The sequence below is a fragment of the Pholcus phalangioides genome, unplaced genomic scaffold (assembly GCF_987345545.1).
Source record: "Pholcus phalangioides strain wild (caught in Gottingen) unplaced genomic scaffold, Ppha-v1.0 ptg000020l_1, whole genome shotgun sequence".
In the NCBI taxonomy this organism is placed as follows: domain Eukaryota; kingdom Metazoa; phylum Arthropoda; class Arachnida; order Araneae; family Pholcidae; genus Pholcus; species Pholcus phalangioides.
Genome location: NW_028301613.1, coordinates 11232383 through 11259240, shown reverse-complemented (window position 1 = coordinate 11259240; position 26858 = coordinate 11232383). Strand labels below are relative to the sequence as shown.

General features: G+C 37.4%; 1 protein-coding gene across 4 annotated transcripts in view; it reads left to right on the top strand.

Moving 5' to 3' along the window:
* The window catches only part of LOC149070966 (ankyrin repeat and fibronectin type-III domain-containing protein 1-like), a 310181-nt gene that overhangs the window by 268389 nt on the left and 14934 nt on the right, over window positions 1–26858 (top strand). For all 4 annotated transcript variants that reach the window (XM_089248733.1, XM_089248732.1, XM_089248735.1 and 1 more), the window contains 6 exons: window positions 8865–8943; window positions 10231–10350; window positions 10494–10682; window positions 20614–20727; window positions 20866–20962; window positions 23592–23724. In XM_089248733.1, coding sequence (XP_089104859.1) covers window positions 8865–8943; window positions 10231–10350; window positions 10494–10682; window positions 20614–20727; window positions 20866–20962; window positions 23592–23724 — 732 coding nt within the window. The remainder of the gene's footprint in view (window positions 1–8864; window positions 8944–10230; window positions 10351–10493; window positions 10683–20613; window positions 20728–20865; window positions 20963–23591; window positions 23725–26858) is intronic.

Below are 26858 nucleotides of genomic sequence, written 5' to 3'. Positions count from 1 at the left end.
GACCAGGGCCGGATTAAAACGTTTGAAGGCCCTAAGCAAGGCCACAAGTAGGGGGGAGCAGGTGGGTCTGGTCCCTCGGGCGCTGAACCAGAAGGGGCGCCGAATTCACCCTTTAACTGCTTCCTCTACATGCAAGGGACGCCAAAATTCCGGCTTGCCCCTGGTGACAGTATCTAGTTGCGACACTGGCCCTAAACACTTCAATAGTTTTGGTGCCCACCCCAATCCCTAGAAGTATAATTTACTCGAAATATCTCTACGCTGAATCTATAAATGAAAAAAAAAATTACATGAAATTATATATTTCCGAAGTAATTATAATCTAAGGCAGAATTATGATTTGAATATTTTTAAGCATGGACATTGAAAGTCTCTCTTCCCCATTTTCTTCTACTTGCAGTCTGATATCTCTTGGTTTTTTTTTTTTTGGAAGTTTTCTTTCATATTTTTCGCAAAAATCAACTCGCTTTCTTTCGGACGTACTTCTAGTGCAGTTACCTTCTGATTATGATATGATTCGATGATAGTGCAGTTTTGGTTCTGATTTTCACATCACCAGGTAGGGCCGTGTTAAGAGCATAATGTGCTCTCAGACAAAGTGATTAGAGGTTTTTTAGGTTTCCTCCCCCTCACTTGGCTAGAAATTACCTACCAATTAGCATGCTTTTACTCTCAAAAATTTGAACCAGATCTCATTCTCGTGAGGCCCCTCTGCACTTGAGGCCATCCGGTCCAGAGACGTACGCCAGAGGGAGGGTGCTCGGGGGAGGGGGAGAATTGTGCCCCCAAAGCCGACCAAAAATTAGAAAAAAGTTTAATATTTTCGGTGGAGAAATTGAAATATCGAAATATTAAATTTATATAATTACAATTTTTCCCATAAATTAAAAATTTAATGATATAATTTAAAAAAATTAGTTTGATGTACTTGGATTCACAGATATTCGGCCGAATATTGAAGCATTATTCGGTCAAACCGAATGATCAACAAAAGAACCGAATAGAAGCCAAATATTCATTCCATCTCTACTTTATGCACACAGCCTAGGAACCGAATGAGAGGGATTCCCCACCAAAAAAAAAACCTCAATGCTGTTTATTTTCTTTGAAACTGTTTAGTTAAGAGTTCAAATGTTGCATAAATTGCTTTCACGATCGCGGAAAACAAGTTTTCAAGCTCTATAATATAAAAATCACAAACTTGTGAAAAGGCCCGTTTCTGTGCAAAGGAAATCGGTTGCGATTTTTTGTCAGTCAAGTTTTAATTTAATTCTTTAATATATCGGGAACCATTTAACCCATCGGGATCAAGTTATGTGTATATACCGAGAGGCATGGTCCCCACATCCTTCAGCAGGGCCTCTAGGCTGGGATAGTTGGCGCTCCCCTCTCCCCCAAATCAACTTTCTCACGGGCCCCTTTGTGGTTAATTTGCAGAGTGAAAAATCAAAACCGATAAGAATCGTTCCGGGCCCTGTCAGCCCTTTTCTGGTTCCTAGATTTTATTCGTTAAAATAAATGCAAGTGAACACTTTCCGTGGCCCTCATGGGGGGGGGGGGTGTCCGATAAGCCTTCAGGTCGGGGCTCCCATGGGAAAGTCAAGAGGTTTCATTTCGGGGGCCCTGGAGGAATCTCAATGATTTTTGTTGTTCAACATTGTGAAATTTGCAACAGTGGAAGCCTGAGATAAAGCCAGTCTGGGGCCCACTAAATTTGTTGGTAAAATGAATACAAATGAACAATTTTCGAGATTCAACAGGGCTCCAGTCTGGGGACCCTCATGGGCGTAGTCGCGCTACAAGTCTGCCGCTGTGTCAATTCGTCGTAACGTCAATTTATATATTACAGAGCAGAATCAATTCGTCGAACCGTCGATTCTTCACTGTACGCGAGCTTGTATTTGGGTTTTTGTCTTACACGTGAAATAAACATGAACAAAAGTGTACACGCAGTTAACTGAAAATAATTATTTTTTGTCAATGCGGAAAGTTCATCGAAATTAAAATTGCGATATCAATTACATTTAAAAATTTAACTGCATATAAAAGTTTAATTATATTTGAAAATTCAGTTATAAAAATTTGAAGTGTTAAATAATTGATTTTTGCTGATAAAATTTCAATATGTGGAAAAATTTTGGTTTATATGATATTCCCCCCCCCCCCCAATTACAGTGAGCCTATCTTTAACGGTAAATTTCTATCTGCCCCGTGGGCTCGAGAGTTTCTTCCCCCCCTCCCCCCCTCCGAGAGTCACCGACATTTACCATTACAGTATTTCCATAAGAACCTGAAATATTTAATTAATTCAATTAAATTAATATTTAATTTTCACCGTATAAGAGCCGCACTTCCCTCTTTTGTTGCAATTTCTATTTCTCACAGCGGAGGGAGTTGTGCCCAGATCAAGGGTAGAAATGTACAGTGCTTATGAATGACGATTCGATGAAGTTTTCATATTGCCCACAGGATGAGCACCGACAAAGTGCTTTTTGTTTATAATTTTTGTGATTGTGTTTTTATTGGGTTGCTGTATTTTTGAAATATGACATCCATATTTTTTTTATGGGCGTCTTTTCCTCAGCCACCTCGTTGGGCATTTTGCCTGTTGTGGCGTTGTATTTGTATAAATATCATGTAATCACCAATAAAAAAGACGACTATGGGTCAGTCGCATAGATATAATATAACAATTAATCTTACGTTTATAATCAGTCGCATATCTTTGGCTGGCTTGTTTTAATATTGTCACATAGTTTTCATTAGCGTCTAAGCTTTTGGTACAAGGTTGGTGTGCTTGGTCTACATATTTCTGTTGGCAAAAACATGGAATATTGCAAAACCAAACGTGGAAATGATATGTTGGTTTGCGTGTGTGTTCAGAAGTTTTCCCCCGTAATTCATGTTCCGAAATTATAAAAACTTTTAATACAATTTAACGAATTAGCCTATTATTAAGTTTCTTCATTTGAGTTTTTGTTGTATAAAATAGAGATACAGATTATACGGATGACAAAAAATAATGTAGTACTTTTTAAATTAAATTGTTTGAATTCACCCCCCCCCCCAGTTTCTGGCGTCTATGGTCGGAGTGTTTGAATATTATTATTCGAGGTGATAATACAAAGTGATTTGAAATGTACATTGCATTGCAAAAAATGATTTGAAAATAACACTTTTCGCAGCTGTTACACATAAAACTTGGATACTTTGTATCTTTAAGGAATTTTTTATCGACATTCTCCGCATGGATACATTTAATAGTGAATTACGGAAATCGTGCTGGGGGGGGGGGGCGACACATTGATCGCAATTTATTATCTCGATGTGCACCTCCAACAGGGAGGATCAGGCACCAAACTTGACTGATCCTCCCTAGTTGCGGCCCTGCTTTCACATGCCACTTTTCATAGCGCTCTGAAGTGGGAGAAAATGAACAAGATATGTTGTGAAGAGGGGGGGGGGGGTTGGCCGCCAAAAGGCTGCAGGGGGGGCACAGACACCCCCCCCCCCCTAGTATTATATATTTTTGGGCATGATTCGAATCAGTTTTGCGCACATATATTAAAACGGATCATTGTAGTTTTTACCGACTCAGTCTCTGTCGTATAGTCTTGGATTATCATAATCGTGGTTAATGAATGAAAGAAAAAAGAAACACGTGCATGTGCTGTACTAGCTAAATTAGATGAATAATTGCTGTGATGAAGTCGACGCTTTCGTTGTAATAAGTGATATTAGTTATTGATCTAATCAAAATTAGACGTCAGAGATAAAATTAGAGTAACAGCATCGATTAGCCTACATGAAGATTACGGGCATTGATCTTAGGAAAACTGGATTCACAAAAATTATTGTTTTTCACCACGGGATAGTTATTGTAGCATACTAATACCACATTATTTAAGGCTATAACGAACTCAAAAACATTTATACTTTTTGGTTCGTTTCTGGTTTTTTGGGGTTTTTTTTTTCGATCATTGCTCTGACAATCCTGGTCTGTCTTTGACTAATTAGTAGATGCCGATTTTGAATGGCACAGACTAGTGATTCACAAAAGTGGCAGCACCCCCGCCCGAGTCGTATGACTCGTATCGGTTAAGGGTAAAGCCATAGACTAAAGATATAATTAAGATATATTAAGAATATTATAAGATATTATTCTTACTCTGTGGGTAAAGCGTATTAAAGACTCTTAATAATACGCTTCTAAATACGCTTTGGTTAAGGCAGCGGTTCTCAACCTCGGCGACTCGAGGAAAATAAAATAAATCAGTAAATTTGATAGATAAATAAAAAAAAAAGGTCTACAGGGGCCCACCATAAATTATTCACAAAAGGGCTCCTCTAGTCAAACAGGGATCCGCCAAAGAAATATCCTGAAAAGGGCTCCGCGAGTCAAAAAAGGAGAACCGATGGGTTAAGGGATTGTTGCCCCTTCATCAAGAGTTATTCTCAACGTGTGCGCTGCGGCTCACACAGTGGGTGTCTCCAAACTTTGTCGAAGCACCGAACAGAAAATATTGCTGTACACCCACGGCGATTTTTAATTTAAAAAACCGCCAGTGCAATTGAACCGTAAGTAAATGAGTTCTGAACAAAGAAGCTAAACGTAAATGATTGCTTGGGCAAAGAATTCTTGTGTAAATTATCTCTGTAGCAAGAGAGCTATGCTGAATGATTGCTGAGGCAAGTGAGGCTCGGTGCTGAATGATCCTTGGTTCATGGGATCCGCCGGTGAATAATCGCCAGGGCAAGGGAGCAGTGGATAAATGATTTCTGGAATACGGCTAGTGGTGTAGGAGCACTGTACATGGGAGCTGAAGGTAAATGATTATGCAGACAAAAGATCCACGGGTAAATGATCGAGACGAGTGAGCCAAACTTTTAGCCCAGCTCACTGGGACAAGAGCCACAGGAGAGCCCAAAGCTTGAGAACACTGCTGCACATGTTTCTGGTAGTAGTTCTCACTACTGAGAGCAGCGATAATGCTGTGATTTCCATTCAGTTTATTGTGCCGCTGTTAGGACGCTTAAGATCTGGCAGCTGCTCCTAGGCTTTTTTGTGTGCATGTGTTTAAACTTTTGGAATAATAAAAATTCCCAAGACATTGCACTCTGTCATTCTTTTGAGCCATACCTTGGCAATCAAGATTTTGAAGAAACATGAGAAAACGTAGACAAAGCCATGAGCTGTTACCAAAAGTAAGAATGAACTCTATCACATGGGACAAGTGTTTTTGTGCCCAGTAATTTTTCTGGAGCAGTAAAAGGCAGAAAAAAAAGAGATCAAGTTCTCATTTGTCTAGTGCTTGGAGCACCAGAACCCCCCTCCCCTAGTTTCTGCCCTAGGAACATTGAAGTAATTATTTTGGCATTAACAGGGTTCAACTCTATTTTGGAGATTTGAGATTAATTGGAAAATTCAACTCCAAAAAGAAGGGAAATATGAGTGCTTATCAATAAGAACATAGGATATGCAGACATGCCAACATTGGCTTAAAGCTTGTCAGCAGTGATGAATATCCAGCTTTGCCGTGGGAGGAGGGGGTGCCCCCCTCCCCAAGACAACATAAACATGGTACAATAAAAAATAATCCCTCAGAAATTTATGTATTTTTTAAACTTTAATAACCGCATGAATACAAATATTCAATGCAATCCCAGCCTGCATACACCCTTGTGGGCCATATATATATACGGACGTCTAGCAACCCTAGACCCTCATTCCCGTTTTCTTCATATCAGAGCTCCTACGACGAAGCATTCTTTTCGACAAATTCCGTGAGCTTGACCATGCACTATGCAAATGAAGCCGGGTCCGGACCCGCAGCGCTGAACCACTAAAGAACCTGTTTAGCCCACAGCGTTGGACGGTTTTGACGGGAAACCGGTTTCTGCGCGGTTAGGCATTGAGTAGAGCGGCGGGTTTAGACGCAGCTTTCAGATTGCCTTCCGTGCGCAGACAGAATAGATCGGCTCCAAGTTTGTCTTCTCTTGGACACACTCACTTGCGCATGCGCATACGAATTCATCGTTATGGTAAAGATCGATGCAATTTAATAAAAATAAGTAAAACACCACAAGAAACTCGGACCCGCACCCGATTTTTTTTAAACCGATGGCCGTAGTATTGAGACCCCGTGGTTCATTGCGGCCTTCCGTTGAAACTACGGACAATCCATAGCAGTTGACAACTCTGTATATACTCTATACCATAAAATCACAAACTCGAAAAGGGCGTGTTTCTATGCAACGGAAATTAGTGACGAAAATCTGTTACGTTTTTGTGTTGCGGAAGTCGTTACGATTTTGGGTCAAGTTTTCATTTAACTCTTGCATATCGGGACCCATTTGACCCCTCGAGACTAAGTTATGTGTATGTACCGAGAAGCTCCCACATCCTACATCAGGGCGCCTGGGGTGGGAGAGATGGCGGGCCCCTCTGTGGTTAATCAATCGGTGTGAAAAATCAAAAAGTGATAAGAATCGTTCCGGCTTCTTTGAGCCATACCCTTGTGGTCATGCCGAGAGGTATGTATAATATACATGTATCACCAGTGCTTCCAACATAAAGGGTCGGGTTACCTGGGGGAGCATTGCACATATACCTTCACGGGGAAGTTGAAAGGTTTCATTTCCAGGGGCCCTTGATGGACCTCATTGTTTTCTAGTTGCTTTAAAATTGAAAAATTTCCAATAGCAGAAGCCCAAGATATATCCAGTCTGGGGGCCCCCATAAAAATCTTACGAATTCAGGCCCAAGTAATTGCGTTGGGGCGCTGGATTGTATTCGTTAGTAAAATGAATACTAATGAATATTGGCCGTGGCCATCACGGGGGATCCCTGATAAGCTTCAGAGTCGGGGACCATGTTTCATTTATGGGGCCCTAGAAAGCGACAGCCTGGGCGTGCTCGGTTCTATACTATACTATGGGGCCCTAGATTAATCTCATTCTTTTCTTGGTGATTTGTTGAGGCCCTGGTTTTTATTCGTTAGTAAAGTGAAATAATGAATACAAATGCAAATTTTTCGTGGCACTCCAGCGGGGGATGTTCGACAAGCTTCCAAGTAGGGAGCTCTATGTGTAAAATTGACAGGTTTCATTTTGAGGCCACTGGATGAATCTCATATATTTTTATTGTTTAACATTGTAAAATATGCAACATCTGTAGCCCGAAATAAAGCCAGTCTGGGCCCACTAAAAGTATGTGAATTAGGTCCCGGGTAATTGGTTGGGCCCTAGATTTTATTTGTTGGTAAAATGAATATTAATGAAAATTTTTCATGGCACTCGCAGTGGGAATGTAGGCAAGCTTCGAAGTTGGTGGGGCCCATGTGGAAATTGACAGGATTAATTTAGAGGGGCCCTGGATGAATCTCATTGTTTTCTGTTTAAAATTGTGGAATTTGCAACAGCTGAAGCCAGAGATAAATCCAGTCTGGGTCCCCCACCAAAAATCTGCGTATTGGTTTCCTGCTACTGGATGTGGAGCTCTGGATTTTATTCATTGTAAAATTAATAAAAAGGAATTTTTCGTGGCCCCTCACAGGAGGGATGTCAGACAAGCCTTATTTCGGGTTCCCCTGGTTGAATCTCATTGATTTTTGTTTAACATTGTAAAATTTGCAACATCGGTAGCCTGAGATTAATCCAGCCTATGATCCCATTAAAATTCAGTGAATTTGAGTCTGGGGACCCTCATGGGAAAAGTTTTCCGGGGGTACTTGATGAATCACATTTGGTTTTTTGTTGCTTTATTATTGTAAAATTTGCTTCTTCAGTAAGCTGGTGCTTTCACATGTCCCTTTCCCTAGAACTTTGTGAAGAGGAAAAGGGGAGGGGGGTTGGCCGCCAAAGGCGACAGAGCCCCCTAGTATATATAATATACACAATATAACGTGGGAAAAGTTATCTGGCACAGTGAAATAATTCACCAAAAAACAAGAGACCATTTCTTTGAAAGCAGGACAGATAGCTAGTGCCATTGTCTTGGGTAAACTTTCGTTTGTGGCTATGGAGGATTAAAAAGTCAGGTTTATCCCAGAGTCCTCAGATATCAATATCCCACTTGGGTCGCATTTAGGGGCAGCATGTGAGCTCGAGCCGCGCCCTGGAAAGTAAGATACTGCCCTGGATATTCAATATTCAAACCTTTGTGTGCCGAAATAAAAATTTAGAAATCTGTTTTATTTTCAAAAGTTTAGACAAGAGTTGAGATCCCACAGCATCTGAAAACTACTAATTGAAAAATCGCAAATCAATTACCACTTATTGGGGTGAACATGCTCTTTTATTTCAAAGTAATAAAATTAGTCTATATGCTTTATAGATGACATAGGCAAAAATAGCATATAAACAATCGACACAAAAGTTTAGACAAAGTCAAATTTTCAGTGAAATAAAAATGATATAGTATTTGGTCGCGCAGATATCCCTTCTCCTAAATAAGTAAATTGATGCAGGTTTCCATCAAAGCATTATTAATATGCATTAAAACATTTCCCTCTCGCCAGTAGATGAATGAATTCTCAGAAGTGTAGCAATGTAATCCCTAGTACGATGTTGTTCAACTCCAAATTCCAAGACATTCTCAAGACTGAATTCTTTTCATGGTGTGTGTGTTAATGTAATTATATAACTCCTCTATGAAAATAAGGAAAAACCAAAACAGTTTGATAATGAACCTTCGAACATGATAAAGAAATCTCCCAAACAGTTTGATGCAAAGTGTAAATGGTGCTCAAAATGAACATTCTATGGTTTTCGCAAGTAATCCTTTCAGACCAGTACAGAAATTATTTACACAGCAGCATGAATTTTAAGTTCATAAAATTCTCATGATTTGTCATTTGTTGCAGGAGAAAGAACGTCAGCTGTCTCTGTGGCAGCGACGACACCATCTACTGAAGAGGATGAAAGCTGGTTTCGATAGAATACGTATGTCTATATTTAAATATTAATTTCCTATTTTGTAAAAACTTCATTTTGATATTGCACCATTTGCTTATAAAGCCCCGTTCACATGTGCAAGATTGGGGGTCGCTTTGGTGGTAATTACCGGCATGACAACTTTTTTCCCCTCATAGGAAAGAAAAAGGTGGGAGAGAAGCTCGTCAAAAAAAGCCCATCTTTCTTGGGGTGGATTGGAGGTCGACACCGACCTTCTCTCCCATAATCCATTGCGGTGCGAAAACTGCTGTAAGCTCCTTCATCAACCATCTTGAATCAATCACTTCCGTTCAACCTACGTAACCAGTGACGACTTCCGGAAAGAAGAGGGGGATTACCGGCAGAAACTTAACGACATGTGAACGGTTTGTTGCGAAAATCCCTGTTACCGGGAACTTCCCGGGATGTTTTATTGTACATGTGAACGCGGCTTAAGTCAACTTTATAGCTGTATTTTTATTTGTGACTTTTCATACATCCAAACTGACAAATAAAAATACAGCTGTGTGTATACCAGGACTGTACAAATTGCAAAAATAATCTAGACACCAGAAAAATTTTACCTGGAGAAAATAGTCCAAAATAATGCTGCTTTTGACTTATTTCAGGGCATAGTAACTGACCCTCTTTCATGTTACCAGATATATTGTTATAAACATTTTGTACTGCTCTCAGCCATCAATTTAGTAATTACACAAAGAAAATTTTAGATGCCAATACCATTTTTTTAGTCGCCATGACAACTTGTCCAGCCCTGGTGTATAAGCATGGTACTGTTTGGCATAAATGATTAGAAAGTCATTGTCTGTGTTGAAGTGTCTTTTCTTCCCCCATCAATAACTCAGCAGCTTACCCAGTGGTGTATTTACAGGAAGGGCCAAGTGGGATATATCCAAGGGCAGCAAATTTTAGTAATATCTGATCAAGAACAACAAATTAAAAAAGCAGCAAAACCTGAACAGCCTTTAGGTGACAAAGCCATAAATCTACTTCTGTGCAAAGCCATAAATCAACTATGCTTGCTTAAAGTTGAAAACTTTAATATGTTGCCGTTTGGATTGAGACAAATTCTAGAAAAATTCTAATGCTTTCCTTATGTTTCTCCAGCATCTTGCAGTCTGAATGCTGAAATAATTTATAGGTTCCAATTCCAGAATTTTTTGTGGGCTCTTTTATAATAAATTTGTGTAAAAAAATGATCCAGAAATAGTGGTCAGCTTCTTCCATGGGGGCGAGATCATGTCTTTCAAATCAATTTTTCTATATAATTTGCAGGTCCACCAGATCCACCATCGAGTGTTCAGTTGGAAGTCATTGGAACTAGATCATTAAGAGTTAAGTTCTCTGAACCAAGCACTGCTAGTGATCAAGACAGCATTGTCACCAAGTATAAAAGTATGTCTCTTATTATGTATTTTATCACATCTTTGTGTACCCATTGTAATATTGATTATGTATTACCAATTGTAATACAATGGGTTGCATGCAGTGAAAGTATTACAAACATAATACTTAATAGCACTTTCTTTTTCTCATAGTCGAATGGAGTTGCTATGAAGATTTCATACCTGTCGCTGGATGCCAAGAGATTTCCAATGTGCATAAATTGGAAATGACCATTCCAGATTTGACCCATGGCACTGCTTATTTTGTCAGAGTTGCTGCTGGAAATGCTAAAGGCTACAGCACATGGCAATGTGCTTCGCCTCTTTCGGCATCACCATCTTGTGAGTGTTTCATGGTAGATGAAATAGACCTCTATAATTCTTTTGTAACTTGTTTTTTTTTTGCAAGTTTATTACCAATTTTTTTATTTTTATTAAAACAAATTTTTAGCACAAACTAGTATTTAGAAGATAGACACAGTGGAACCTTATTTATGACTTTCAAGAGGCTGAGTAAAATCATCCTATAAATGCAAAAGTCACACAACTGTAACATTTTTAAGAAAAATTACCACATACCCACTCCGAACAGACTTATATATTCTAAAAAAAAAAAATTAATTTATACAAAATAATTATAAAAATTCAATGTGTTTAATTGCATTTCCAATTCTTTTATTTAAAAATAATCATTCCAATCACACTTGCAGGTTAACAAAACAAAAAAATTGAATTTTAAAAGCACATTTCAAATCTCTAAGAGAAATAAAATTAGCACACACACACAGAATATTACCTTTGCTTATGTCATAGGTATCCATGTATTCTTTTGTGTGCAAAGCTAAAAGAAATATTCTTAGGTCAAACTTTTTTTGTCATTGCTAGCAAGCAAAGCACCACAATAAAGAAAAATCCACTGGAAATGATCAAAAGTACTGATACTGTGCATGTGTACAGCCTATGTCCCTTATTGGCAGATCTATACCCTCTGAATGCTTACAGTAGACTTTCCCATTTCCCACCCTCTGGAGATAAGGGTCATCTTTCAGTCTTTCAAACAATTAAAACCTCTTTCTTTGGCACTCTTTGCATCTCTATTCTAAGAAACAAGCAATGAACAAATCACTTTAAATCAGTGATTCCCAACGTGGGCGTTAACGCCCTTTTGGGGGTTATGTAATGTTCCAGGGGGGCAGTAGAAGCTACGGGTATAACATAGGATTTTATGGGTCAGATTGCAGTAGGGGCAATGGGACAAAAAAGGTTGGGAAACTATACTCTAAATGGTCATGAGCCAGCTCATAGTATTCTCCTAAATGTCAACAATCACCCTAAAATGTATGGCTTTTGCAGTAACAATATGCAAGAACTGTTTTAGCAACATGTTTTCACTGCCTGCAAAAATTGTGGGCATTTGATGGTTCTAAATTTATTTTTTTTATAAATTTGGAGTTAGAATCAAAGTGAAAATATGTCTAATTGAAGTTTTATTCAAAAATTTGTCAATGAATAAGGCAAATACCAGAATTCCTGGTATTCTTATACCAGGCCTTATTCATTGATTAATTTTTGAGTATTATTAGGAAAAGTCATCTACTCTTCGGAATTGAAGTTCTGCGTTGAATAAATGAAATATTTTAACATTAAAATTTATAAGAAGCAATTGCGACTGAAACCAAATATTATAGAAATGTGAGACATCTAAACCAGTTTCCATAGATTGAATTCCATGGATTGTATCTGACCCGCAGGCCCAAGCCCCTCCAATAATTTTGAAGGACTGGCTCAGCCCCCCCCCCCCCCCAAAAAAATATTCGCGTGGATAAGTTTCACATATTTGGCTCTGAAAAACAATTTTTGATTAAAAAAATTGCCCCAAAAAAAAGTTTAGTAAAAAAATCTGCAAGAAATTTTATTTTAATAATTTTTTAAAAATCACAATCGACTTGTCCTTGGCTTTTTTTTTTTAACAATTTGTAGTATTTTTCTCACGGTCAACAATGACACTCGATCTCCAATTATAGCTGCCCAAAGGCATGCATCTCTGGATGGCATCTGGAGATGGGGTGGAGGTGCTTTGGTCCTTTCCTGTTTTCGCTGTTGGAAAACTCAGGAGCACCTCTTTTGTTTGAACGTGACCCTTGGGGAAGGAGGCTTCCAGACAATGCAGCAGGAGTAAAAGAAAGGTTAAAAAATAGGCCAATAATGATTGAAACCGAAACAAGTACAGTCCAAGAGCCATATTTCACTTATCGAGTTCGGGAGCCCGAGCCGAAACATTTTTAACAAAATACTGTATGACTAATAACACTCGGACAAATAAACAATGCAGTGAAACCTCGATATAACAATTGTGAACCAAGAAAAAATGTTGTAGAGGGATTATCGCATTATCAAGAGGCAACATTATCACATACCCTGAAATTTCTGTTGCTGTTGGCATTTTTTCTGTGAATCGGCATTGTTAGTACCAAAAAAATGTGCTTTTGAGTATTTGTTCACTGCTAAAATAAATTTAATTGATAAATAAAATTCAATCAACCAACCAAACTAGGCGTGTGCAATTCACACTATATTTGAAAAATAGTTATTACAATTGACTAGAATTCGGCGGTCTGACCTTTGGAAGAAATCAAGCATGACTGATTTTGATAATAGCGTAGATCTGATGTAGCTATCTCTATATCAAATCCTTTAGTTGAGGCCTTGGTAACAATTTAAGCATATCCCTCAATTGTCTGAGTCTGACTGAATCACGTGTGAACTGCACGTGGAAAGACCACTACAGTGAATTGTGTATCTACTCCATTTCAACAAAATTTCTCTCCGTCATATTTTTTCCGCATATAGATGGTGCAATGAATCAATGAACGTCAGGACTCTGCCATCGGACTTCAGATCCTGCTGCCGAGATCTTTTCCAGCCCAGCTTCGTTACAGAGTCTGGAACAAAATATGTGCACCTGACAATCCGAGCGGTATTTAGTGTTGTGCGGGAATGTTTAGTGCTATCATCTAAATTTGAAATTGCGAGTGAAGTGAAATGGTTGAATATTTGTACCGTTGTAGACCTGTTGCTCCCCATAGCAAAATTTTTTAACAGGGGGATCGGCTCGCATTTGCACCTCGAATTCGTGAACCACAGATATAGATGGTGCATCTACAGGGCCAAAATCTTTTTCTGGGCCCATTTGATAACAGCTTACTGGATGTGAAAGCTCTCTGTGTTGGAGTATGAATCTGTAGATTGTTGGTTTCTAGAAGTAGACAGAAAGATGCTGAGAAAAGACCAGCAGTACTGTATTTATTAATCGTATCCAAAACAATAAAGCCAGGAAATTTTCCAGGGGATTTGTCAATTCGAAATCCTGGTCGTCTGTCACATTCTAGATGGCTAAATGCGGCCAATAGAGTGCTAAGGTTATAGGATACTGAAGTTAGCCAAATCCTTTTGAGAACCAGAAGTTCTCTTCATCTTGAAATCGTACGTGCCTCTGTGGTTCCACATGAAAAAGAACAATTGTTCTATCTCAGTGACGAGCTAAACATATTTTTCCAGCAGTTCAAAAATTGTGGTATTTATTTGATGAGAGAGACTTACTTAAAGTTGTTGATCCAGGAGTTGAACCCAATGCATTCTTTGGACAGCCTGAAAATTTACTGTTGGCTATGATTGTTGATGACATTCGAGAGAACTTGGATATAGAAGAACTTCAACCCTTTTTATACCCAGACGGTACTTTAAAGTACCAGGGTAAATAAATTTGTTTCAAACTAACTAATTGTTTTAAAAACATTGTTTATATGTTTTTAGTTTCTCTTTAATTATAACTGAAATGACCTACCAAATAATTTACATGATGGATGACTATTTGTTATTGCCATCACAATTATGCTTTTATTTTAATATATTATAATTTTTCTTTTATTATATTTTTCTCAATGTTGGATATAAAGGGTAAAAGCAAGACAATCTGCTTCGGAAGGAAAAACCATTAGACACTTCGTGCTACGTAAGAAAAACTTTAAAGCTACCGAATACACTGAAATTATTAACCGGAATACTTGCCTCTTGTATCCTTCCCCCAATGCTACGGGAAGTATGTGATGATATTATATCATTCATCAATTCCGACACTAACCATCGTAGGCATCGAAAGGTTTATCTGACTGACTCAGAGAGTGGAGAGATGCATCAAACTTGTTACAGAAGCCCAAACTAAAGTGTATATATACATGAGAAGCTTAAGTGTACATCAGATCTACGCTATTATGAAGATCACAGTTATGACTGATTTCTCCAAAAAGTCATATTTTGAAGGTGTTAATTTCGATGACTAGTTTTGAGATATATAATGTAAATTATACGCAGACGCCTATTTTGGATGGTTGGTTGGTTTGCGTGTGGATGGAACTCGACGGGCATCCACCTCCTTGTGATGAGGGTCGTTTTGTTGTAACAAAATAGGCGAAGAGCTGCACAATGAAACTTGCAAAAATTTGGTAAATTCCTGTTTTTCGAACACGCTGCACGACCAATAAACATTGAAATATTAATGATGTTTTAATTTATTTTACTTTATTGAACCATAAAATAAGCATAACAAACTTATGCGTGTCGATCATAGAATTTTATGTAATATTAAAAAATTTAAGAGAAATGTTCAATTTCCATATACTTCCAATGCGTGACCGGAAGATATCAACCGATTTTGAATCCCAGCTAAATCCCCCCAAAATCCCAGCTTGTAAGACGCCAACTGTTAAACTTTTTCGCTAATTTAAAATGACAATTGACCACAGATCAGTGCTGTCTTAATGCATGGGCCCACTCGGACACTGCCTGAGAGCCTCAACAGAACAGGGGCCTCACAAAAGTGGCAACTGTTTGATATTTTCATAATTTGCCAGATAGGGCCTCAAAAAATCACTCGACCTGGGGCTCATGATGTTCTTAAAATGGCCCTGCCACAGATATAGATAAAAAGTGGAACTAACAAGCAATGCGCATAAACATCTAAACCGGTTTAAAATCAACTGTTCTTAATTAGGGATCCTTGGAAGTCGATGGAGCTTTAGTGAGAAAACAATTAACTAATTTTTCTTATACAGTAAAACCCCTTTTAACGGACACCTCTCTGATGCTGTCACCCCTTTTTAATGGCCAAATAATAATTTACCCTTTTATAATAAAAGTATGCATTTGAAACCCCTGATTAATGGTCATCCCTCTTTTACGGATATGTCAGTAGCGACAACACTATGTATTGTTTATAAAAGTTTTCTCAGACATGGTCCCAAAAGTAGTCCCAGTTTTAGCCATTGCCTGGGACAATGGCTAAAACTGGCTAAATCCATTAGAGCCTGGTCTGTGTGTTCTTTCTTAAAGAAAGTACCGACACACAACGAGATTTAAGGCACAAAGGGGGGTTCATATCGAAACTTGCTGCCTTGTCCATGATGCCACTATTTTTTTTTTAAAATAGAAACATGATTTTGAATTAAAACCATTAAATTCTTTAGAAAGGGCTATAACTGGAGAAGGGGAGGGGCTATTTTAAAAAAATTTCAGTAAAACTATTTTCACATTTATACGACTTTTTGAGTATGAGCATACAAACTTCGTTTCTACGACGCATTGTATAAATGAAGTTTTTTTATATTGAAATTGAGCTCCCTCCTAACATTTTGAATAACTTCATGCCTATGAGTATAGTTCTTAGTAGAAGTAACTGAAAGGCTTTCTTGCATAATGCATCCCTGTCCCTGCATTCTTGCATAAGCGGAAATAAACTTGAAGGTTTGGGTCGGCATGTTAGTATGTATTAGATCACCTGTGCACATCTTTGATGCTGGGAGGGGGGAGACATTGCCCCCATTCCCATGGCCCCCTATTTTTGTGTGTCTTGTGTGTTGATTACTGAAATTTCAAATTAAATTCCTTCTTGTATCCTCCTGAAAATACTTGAGTTTTTGATGTAAAATTAATTAGTAATAAAGTAATATATGAGACAAATCATCCTGCACTTTATCTGATTACAGATAAGCCAGATATTTGTGGCTGGCATGAGGGTTGTGGAACAAATCATTGACGTTCCTATTATTTTTTATGAAGTTTGCTTTGATCCACCAGTGTTTTGGATTACAAGCACAATAATGGAATAAATTGTAATTGTAAACAGAATTTCCACTGCAGTTATAAGGCAGGTCATAGAGTAAATTTGATAAGACAGTGAAAATTGATTGATCTTGACAGGTAGGTTCATTAGACCATTTCCTGTTCAGTCCCTTTTTTCAAAGCAATGGCTATCACTGCTACAGGCCCATAGACAGAAATTTTGTTTGCGGGGGACCAAAGTGATAGAACAACAGATTTGGCCATCTTTTTCAGTTATTTTCTCACATTTTGGGGGGACCAGACCGCCGCCGCCCACCCCCCCCCCCCCCCGCTACAGCCTTGCATGGCTTAATAAGCAATGAGAGTGTGGGCCTTACTTTTTGTTTTTGAGTGTGTAAGTTCACGTGAGATTGCTAACAGCCATACCATGTTGAAAACATGGTTCTCATATAATCATTGTTGAGCTGTATCTGGTGCAGTTGTTATGTAGAGAAGTCCCTAAGATCCTTCCTCCCACTGGCAAAAACTTTACAGCTGTTGTGAGTTTTCTGTGGTAAGCGTATGGAATAATCTCACATGAATCTAGTCGAGAAATACGTGTGGGCTCTTCACAGAGAAAAAAAAACGTGGCATCCGTTTTCAAAACATTTACATGCACAAAGTATACAAGACCATCACAGATTAAAAAAAATGTGGCCTTCCCCCCCCCCCCCCAAACCTCTTTCGGCAATTTACTGTTGCCAACACTAATCTCATCTTCATAATCCTATTAATTTTTCTGTGTCTCAGTGCCATCTACCAATTAGAAAAGAAAGTTATAACTAAAAATCGCATAGCTCAGCCACCTTGAGCTCAATGACCTCAGTGACATTTCAATTAACGCAATATTCATACAAGCATGGAAAATTTGTGCAAGCATGAACACATAACTCTATCAATTGAGACATTATAAACATGCGTTATGACAACAGTTGAGGCAGTAATAGTGATAAGGCCCAGAATGTTCAGACTTTTTTGACCTCTGGTCTGTCTTTAGGATTCACTTTCGTTACCTCATATGGATCAAATAATTTGAGTCTCAATTTCAGTCCAGAACCAAGCTCAGTTCTTTGTGTAGCCCATAGATCACCAATTTGATAATTGGGTGATTTTTTTTTCCTCTTCATGTTATAAATCTGAGTCTTGTGAACGTTTCCCTCTGCCTTCCCTCTGATGGAATTTCTTTAACCGTGAAAATCCTGCTTGACAAATTTGTCGAGCAGGACAAATCTCTCAGGGAAAGATGCATGGCCCCCACATGGGGGGGGGGGGACTGACAGGGCTGTAGCCCTGGGGCCCGGGATGATTATTGTCAATTTTTTTGCTTTTGCACGCTTTAGTTAACTACAGAAGGGGCCCATTAAAAGTCTGACCGAGGAGCCAGCAAAAGATCGCAGCCTAGGGGCTCCGCTACAGGATGTGGGGGCCATGGAAAAATGGGTGCTGAGATCTCTGGTAGATAGGCTTTTCATTATTCACAATGATTTTTCTCCTCAATTTTATCTTTCCTCTGCTGCTCCTCGATCTCATCTTTTCTCTTCTGTTCTTCCTTTCTACTACCTATGATAGTTTTTAGCAACTCTTTCCAAAACTCATCATATTCCTTGCTTTCAAGAATGGCTTTCTTGAGATCTATGATTTTGAAATTGGGAGGAGTGTCCATCCCTAATACACTCGCGAGCACCTTCAAGTTCCCATTGATACCCTGTGTCAAATGAGACAGTGACCTTGTGTGAAATGCTCAATTCATAAAAGATATATGCAGATGAGTTATGTAATAAATAAAGACAATAATATATGTGTATATAATCAAAATGCAATTGAGAACATCACCATAAGGGAAACTCAAGTCAATTATACATACTTTGTACACTGCAATGTACTTTTGGTCAAAGACACTTTTTTTTCCTTCTTCTCACGAGTGTGAAACACTTATTGTGATTCACATTTATCACGGATGTGCACTGTTTCGAATCTGGATGACCAACACCAAAGATGAAACCAATCGCAAAATCTTCATCACGGTCTCACAAAGACTAAACTGATTGCGAAATCTTGAGTTTAGCTGACTCCCATGAAGATAAAACCTTTCTGCAACTGCCTGGGTGGCTCTCACGAAACCTTCGCGCAATCATCAAAACTCAGTCTGAGTGGCTCACATGAAGATGAAACCAGATGATTCGCCATCATGTCCAAATCTCACGAATTCAAATTCATTCGGGACGAGCACCCATTTTCTCTGTGCTCTCTTCAGAGAAAAAACACACAGCATGTATTTTCTAAACATTTATTACACACAAAAAATACAAGACTATCACAGACATAAAAAATGTAGCCTTCCCTGCCAACCTAAATATCATCTTCATAATCCTATTTCTTTTCCTGCATGCCACAGTGCCATCGATCGACTTAAAAAAAAAAAGTTATAACTAAAAATCTCCCATACATATACTTCCAAAACTTAGTCTACTATACAAGTCTACATGAGCAGTCCTTGTAGTGACATATTATTTTGTTTTTAGGTAATTGATTCAGAGGCATTGAAAGTGTTTCGAACCTTTGGGTGCTCTCCTTGAGCTTTATGTAGGATATCTTGCGATTTCTGAAACAATTCTAGGGGTGCTTGAACATCCATAGTACACCTGGCTCTGATGCCGTTAAGTTGGTTATATAACAGACTTTGGCGGTTTGGATGTTTTGGGTGGTGCAAGAAACAAAATTTCATTCCAAGATACCTATAGTCAATTTTCACAAATATGAATTTTGTAATTTATTTATTCTAATTAATTTGTATTAAAATTTTATTTTCAATACGTTTGTCCAAACGAAAAAAAATCACGCTCAACCTGACAGAATAGAAGTAAGCAGTCTCAGTACAGTATCCCTGCCATGCTGGGTGAAAAATGCTTTCCTAATATGGTAGCATACACAGAAAACATGCCACATAACTGAATATGCATTTCAATAATGAATGTACTTTTACAAATAACAGGTCAAAGAAGGTGTTCAAAGTGTCATCCACAAGCTTTAATGCAGGCAGGTATTTGGAGGGAGGGTCAGGTTGGAGCAATTCCCCCCCCCCCCAGCTTTTATAAAAATTAAAAAAATACAATAGAAATGAACAAACAAGGTGGAATATATGTATTGAATATATGTTTTTTGCCCTTCCCTGGAAAAAGCTGAAATGACTATCCTGAATGCTAGTCTTCCATCTGCCGTGCATGAAATTCCGAACAGCATTCTGGAAGGTTCCAGACATGTCTCGAACTTCCCTGCAATGCATGCAGCCAGTTCCTCAGTGTTGATATACAGTGAAGTACACTTATAACACCCTGGACAAACTTACTGTTTTGTAATTTTTGTCCCATTCACTTCTATATATTTTTACCTTTATTACATTTTATATATATTACCTTTATGTTTTTACCTTACCCTGCTCATAATATACGCTGTGGATATAAAATACCAGAGAAAAATTTTAACAAGAAAATAATTTTAATAACATACATACTATATGTATAATATACGTACGCAGAACTTTGTAAGACAGTACGAAAGCGGATAACTGAAGATGTCAAAAAGTTTAATTGCGATATTGGAAAGAAAGCACTGGAAGATAATAGGAGCTTAAAATCAACAATATGAAATATTTTTGTTTATGTCCTTACCATTGAGAAGTTCATTATATAATGACTATTTTTCCCATTATGATGAATTCTAGTTATAACCAATGACTTTTACCACGGCATGTAATTACGCAGTTGAACCTCCATAGAAGTTCAACCCCTAACTGTCCAATAGCAATCTACTTCTGATAACCTCTGTATAATGTCCATCACTTTTGATTTCACTCTGCTAATAACGTGTTTTTTTAAAATTTAATATGTTTAGATAATTAACAAATCTGGCTTACTGGTTAAATCAACCCTTTCTTATTTAGATATTTTTGTTTCCCCCCTTTTTAACATTATACTGATATCTGACACTATTTAAAATGTTCATTGCAACCTTGTCATGCAAAAAATTAAAAGAAACTTCCAAATGTTAATTTTTCTTTAAAAGATTCACTGGAAAGTGAACAAGGTTTGTTTAATTGTCTTTCTGATACTTATTTCAGGTTGGCGAGACGTTGAAGGGAAAGTTTCAGAATCTTCTGGACAGATAGAAAAATTAGAGAACTTATTTCATCAAATCACTAATGTGAGATCACCACATGGAAGGGAGATCAAAGGTGAACCTAGTTCTATATTAATCTACATAATCTTGTCTTCTACTAGATTTCAAGTTCTCAATATGTCCAAGAACATGAAAATCAAATGAAAACATTGAATTATATAAAATTTATTTACCTTTTGTCCTTAAATTTCAGATCTTTCTGATACTCCCCAACAACAAAGACGTCAGGTTCGCAAAAGCATCAAACATTTATTCACCTCCACTCCGAAATTCCACAAAAACATGAAACGGTAAGTCTCTCTCATATTATTCAATACATTTCTGTTCCTTCCATGCAAATAAGCTTTCAAAAAATTCATGTCTTTTGATTTCCTGCAACTTCAAAACATGAAAGACAGATAGCAGTACCACATGAACACAGAACAAGCAGAACTCTGATAACAAATGCTAGCGCAATGCATATACATACATTCATTCATTCGTACATGTTTTTATTACATTTGTTAGAAATTTGTTACAAATTCTGCAGGGTAATGCATGCAAGGTGCAGTGATGCTATTACTACTTAACCAGGGGTTAAGTAATAATAGCATCAGTAGTAATCAGTAAGTGCAGCATTAGTAGTAGTAGCTGAGGCTGCCATATTTGACTCAAACAGGGGTCATCTTAAGAGTATCGTATGTCCTAACAGTGTAATGTTCTGAGGGCCCCTACCTCTCTTATAGTGCCAGCTCATAAATTCAAGTGCTTAAAATCATAAAAACTTGAAAATCATAGTGCCAAATTTCACTACCATTCAATTTCATGCACTTGGGGGCCCTAAGCCCACGTGTCATGATGGCCATGACTTAAACATACAGCTGTCATGTACCAGTATTTCACACATGTTGCCTTTTTCAAAGAAACAAAAACTTCCGAAAGATAAAATTTCTTCAAATAAATGGCACATTGAAGTGAGTGCAGCCATTAGGAAAAAAATGGTTTGTTTCCAATGAAATATCATCTGTCTACTCTATCAGCTTTCAAGGGAATTAATACTCAGTTGATCAGGTTGTCAGCTAGTAAATTGACATCATTGAAGTATGACGTTTTCAAAAATTTTGTAACAAGAATGACTCCCTGTTTTTACAGACCCCCACTGTAGTTGCCAGCATTGCATACAACGTGTTCTCAGTGATGCACGGATACTGTTGCTCAGTGATTTTTGGATACCGTTGGCGGGGCCTAATTTCTGAATGGTATGAAGAACGTCTTCAACTGTTCAGAAGTGAATCCTACAAAGTGGTTCCTCAATTTCAGAGATTAGGCCGTAAATGGTTGAGCGCTTCTCGGTCCCAGCAATTGAACAAATTTGACACAGCTCCTACTAGGATGTGAAGTACAGTCGAAGGTGCCAGTCCTCTATCGTCACCTTTGTCATGAAGTTCACCATCAGGGTGTGCAGGTTTGATCTTGGGGAAGAACATAGATAAGTTCTTTAACTATCGAACCTGAGGTGCCCACCAATAGATGGCGCCTTTATTTCCCACTCAACTCCATCAATAGTAAATTGCTGTACGGTGATTTTACCAGAGTTGATGTGCAGCAACATAATACTCCTTTATTGTGAAGTTCCAACCTGTCTCCACTCATGTGTTTGTCTCCACTCATGTGTTTGTCTCCATCACATGATTTTGTCACTTACTGGTAGATAGCCAGACCGGGGCATGTCGGACACATTTTTGATTATTGCTATCTCCTTTGGAGATAGATTGAGGCAGGGGATAAGTGGGTGGTCTTGGTGATGACACACTTTTGCATCCTTCTCTGAAGGATCTTAACTACCTTGCTACTATTTTTTTTTTTTTTAAATAAAGAGATGGTATTTTTTCGGCCTGAAATATACTGAGGAATTGAATTTTCTGGATGTTGATGCAGAAACTGATATTTGGAAAGAAAAGTGATTTGCCTCCTCCGGATATCGAACGTAGGTCCCCTTGCATACCAGGCAAGTGCGCTAACCAATACACCAAACACACACTTTTCAATTCCTCATAACACACACTAATGCATGGAAAGAAAGTCACTTTTCTTTCCAAATATCAGTTTCGGCATTAATATCCAGAAAATTCAATTTCGCAGTACCTTGCTACTGTTTAGCAAGGGAATACAGATGCACTGCAATCCTCCTGGAGTATTTTTTGTGACACTGTTGTGCATTGTGACCTCTAGGGCATTCAGTTTTTAACCAGCTCCTCTGCTCTTGCTTCAGAAACATTGCAACTGTATTTCACAATGCCTCATTCACAACTGCTTTGTCCTTTTTATCACTGAGCACACATATAGAGAGCAGGAGGAAGAGCTCATTTGTTCTGAGGTCAGCATATAACTCACCTGTAGTATAAATGGCATTGCCTGGCTCTGTTTCACAGCATCCCGTACAGCATTGTTGCCACTATTAAAAATTAAAACCTAACTGACGCTTCTTGTTTTTAAGTTTAATAGTATACCATCTACTCGTAACTATGAAACTATCACTTACATGCAGTCCTATAACAGACTTCTAGGAACATTGAGCTCCCAGTGTGCTTCCTGAAATATCGCCTTTGTTTGAATTGCATGTTAAAACCCTATCTTTCAAAACATTAAATGTTTCTTTAATGGGGTTTTACGTAGAATTTCGTCTCTCACTAGCTGGCTCCATAATTGTAAAATGAAAGCGTAAAGATTTTTTGTTTTTATGAATGTTTGTTACCCATAACAATGGATGTTTCAATTATCCCAATGATAAATTTTTCTGAAGGATGAAATTTAAAAATTTCTCTAGTGTTCAATAATGTCTGTTTATAACTTTCTCAGTTTTCAAATATTGTAAACTCTAATGCAAATGTTAATTTTTTTTCTCTTAATTTTATGGTGGAATTTTTTTTATGTTTATAGAGGAGTTTTCTTTGCGTGCCTCCTGTACCATGATAACAAAATAGCTGTTACGGCTGAGGATACTCTTCCAATTTTAGAAGTTGATGAAAATTATCCCTCGCCTCTTCATACAGATTTCCACTGGCTAATGAAGGTTTGTTGTTTTTATTCTTTCTCACCTTTGGGAAGAATTTAAAAAAAATGCAAAAAAACTGTAGGAAACAAAAACCAGTGTTGTGGGATTACTGCAGAACATTTGTTAGTCATGTGAGGCCTCACTGCAGAATAAAGTGAAACAATCTGCTATGTGGGTGTTATGTATGCGTTACTGCCAAAGTCTGAATGATTTCGTAAATTGGCCAAAGTCCAATTTGCAGAAATGCTTTGGACTTCGGCTGGTCAATTCACAAAGTGGCTAAAGATAATCTAGCCAATGTTCAATGTAAGAAGGTCCAGTAGGCAACAAATCCACTTTTTTATCACTAACGTGTTATATATGGCTATATATAGTAGCTCCATGTGACGAGAGGAATAAAAATAGATTTGAGAGAAAAAAATATTTAATAAGCATATAGTTTTTCTGTGAAATTTTGAGAGAAAAAAATGATTACTGCATCGTGACTGTGGCATGATGGGTTGTTATAACTAACCTGGATATAACTTGAGATGGGACGAATATTTGCCCACTATTTGATATTCGGCTTATTAACCAAATATTTGGTCGCCGAAAAATGCTCAGGTATTCGGTTGAGTACCTGTGTAAATCCAAGTGCAACAAACTAATTTAAAAAATTACATTAATTGGAATTTTTCGCGTAAGTTAAAAATTTGCTGATTATATTTTATTGTATGATGTAGATCCTTTTCTGTAAGAGAGGCTATGTCTGTGAATTTCTAGGGTAAAAAAAACATGAAACTGAGCATAGAATCCTACTGCAATAAAATAGAAGTGAGCCTGAATTGCACAAGTTCATTAACTGAAGGATGTACCCAGACAAGAAAGATATTAACACTAGAACCGCGGCACTTTCGGTATACCTAGAACTGCGGACTGGGTCAAATTGACCCACACTTTGAAAAAACTGTTTCATAGCGAAAACAGGAATGTATTTTCGATTCCTGGAGTTTTTCTCCTACTCTTATTCGATGTTGTTCAATTGCATATTCATAATGGAAAATTATATTTGTTTATGAATATAAAATGAGCTTCGAAATTAGCTAAAAAATGATGTATATACTAAATCTTATTTTTACTGAATTACATTATTTACTTTATTCAGTCCAAAAACATTTTTCAGTTATCCCGTAATAGACAACGTCTGTAATGTCATGTTGTAGAAAACGTCTGTGATGCCATCTTCACCGAATATTTTCTGGGCATTTGATCACTACAACAACGATCGTTACACTTTTGAATTGTAGTGTGAAATCGTTTCTGTGAGTGTGGAAGCTCTTTTTGGGGCTACTACTGCCAATATCAACTGCCAGATGAATCGTGCTGAATAATGAAAAACTTATATTGTTCTTTTCTTGATAAATTGTCATTGTGGCATCATTGTTCCATACAACTGTTGTTTCACTATCTTTATTGCGCCAGATAATACTGCTCTTTGATTTTGTCTCACCGTCTCTAATAAGCTCATATTTTTTGGCTTTTAGTATTTGAGCCAGCTTCAGTGTAGTGATAAAGGGTGTTGGTTGAGACATTTCTGCCCTTTTTTTCAAATGGCTTGATCTGTTGCATCACTATGTGCTCTGAAAGAAAGAGATTCATTGGACGCTAATACTTCTCAAGGTTCGGAAATCCGTGCAAAACGTATTTGGTGGAAGCCAGAATTTTATTCCTTTTATGTGACATCATTTGCCTACAGAAATTTCAACTACACGTTTTTATTAGAGTTTAGCTTTTATTCTCTCAAAATCTTTATTGAGTCCCGTCAGAATTCCAGGTATTAAAGTTTACAAAGAAAAAAAATATTTAGCTCTACTTGCCGTTCCTCCATTGAAAAAAAAAAATTTGCTCTGAGACAATTAATGGGCTTTGACCTTGAAAGACCTTTATTCTTCACTATCTTCATTTACAAATACTTTTTAGAAAGGGTAACCACTTCTAAGAAAATTCTACACCCCTTTTTTCCTATAGAATAGTATATTGGGTAAAAATGACCCAAACCGCGGTTCTAGGTTTAAGTGCTTATAACTCTGAAACCAGAAATGTGAAGATAATAAAATTTTCGTGAACATATTCAATGTTGAACAATATTCATATCATGAAAAGTCACGAAATTTGTTTAATATCTGCTTATTAGTTTTCGAGATAAATGAAAATGAATTTTGATATAGGTCAAATTGACCCACTCCGCAGTTCTAGTGTTAAGCTACTGAAAGAGGCAAAAGGGGCAAAGACCATTTAAAGAGGAAAAATAAGAAAATAAGTCATAAATTTTATGATGCATTATTAATTTAGAGTAAATAATTGACACTTTTGGATTAGATGTAAAATTGCAGCAAGTGGTGAAAAAATTGATTCTTTAAGTAATATTTAAATACAATACTGTAGAACTTGGTTAATTCTAACTTTTACGAACTCCCCTTGAGTTTTCTGTCCAATTTAATGTTAAAATTTCTTGTTTAATTCGACGTTAGAGGGAAAAAATTATGATTTTTGTATCAGCAAATTTAGTTTGGAGGAATTCTAAAAGCCAGACAGACTTCGTTTTATTTGACTAAGCAACAAATTTTCAAAACAGAAGTTTTGAATATTCTGTTTTTCTCTATTCTTTCTATGATAATTTATACAAATACAACGCCACAAGAGGCAAAATGCCCAAAGAGGTGGCTGATTTAATGCCTATTTTGATATTGTTCACCTAGAGTGCATCAAGAATGTGTACCACTTGATACCAATTATGGTGTTCAACTATATATCATCGTTAAATTTGATTTTCAGTATAGTGACAATAAAAATCTTTCAATTACCATAGTTTTTAATATTTACTTAAATAATAAATTGCATAATTATAATGCAATATCATTCAAAATTACCAATAATTTCATTTTCAATTAAAAACGCTCATTTCAATTAAATTTTACTTATAATTTTGAATTTTAAGAAAATCAATATTTGGGTGCAGAATATTCTGTATTCTGCTATTTGCCCAAATCACTATTTGTCCCATCCCTAGATATAATTATCACGAAAAAATATGCCAAAAGGCAATGACTCTGAATCATGGCTTTTCTTTTCAGACTTTCGTCATGGATCTCCAGCTAGCCAAAGCCCCAAAT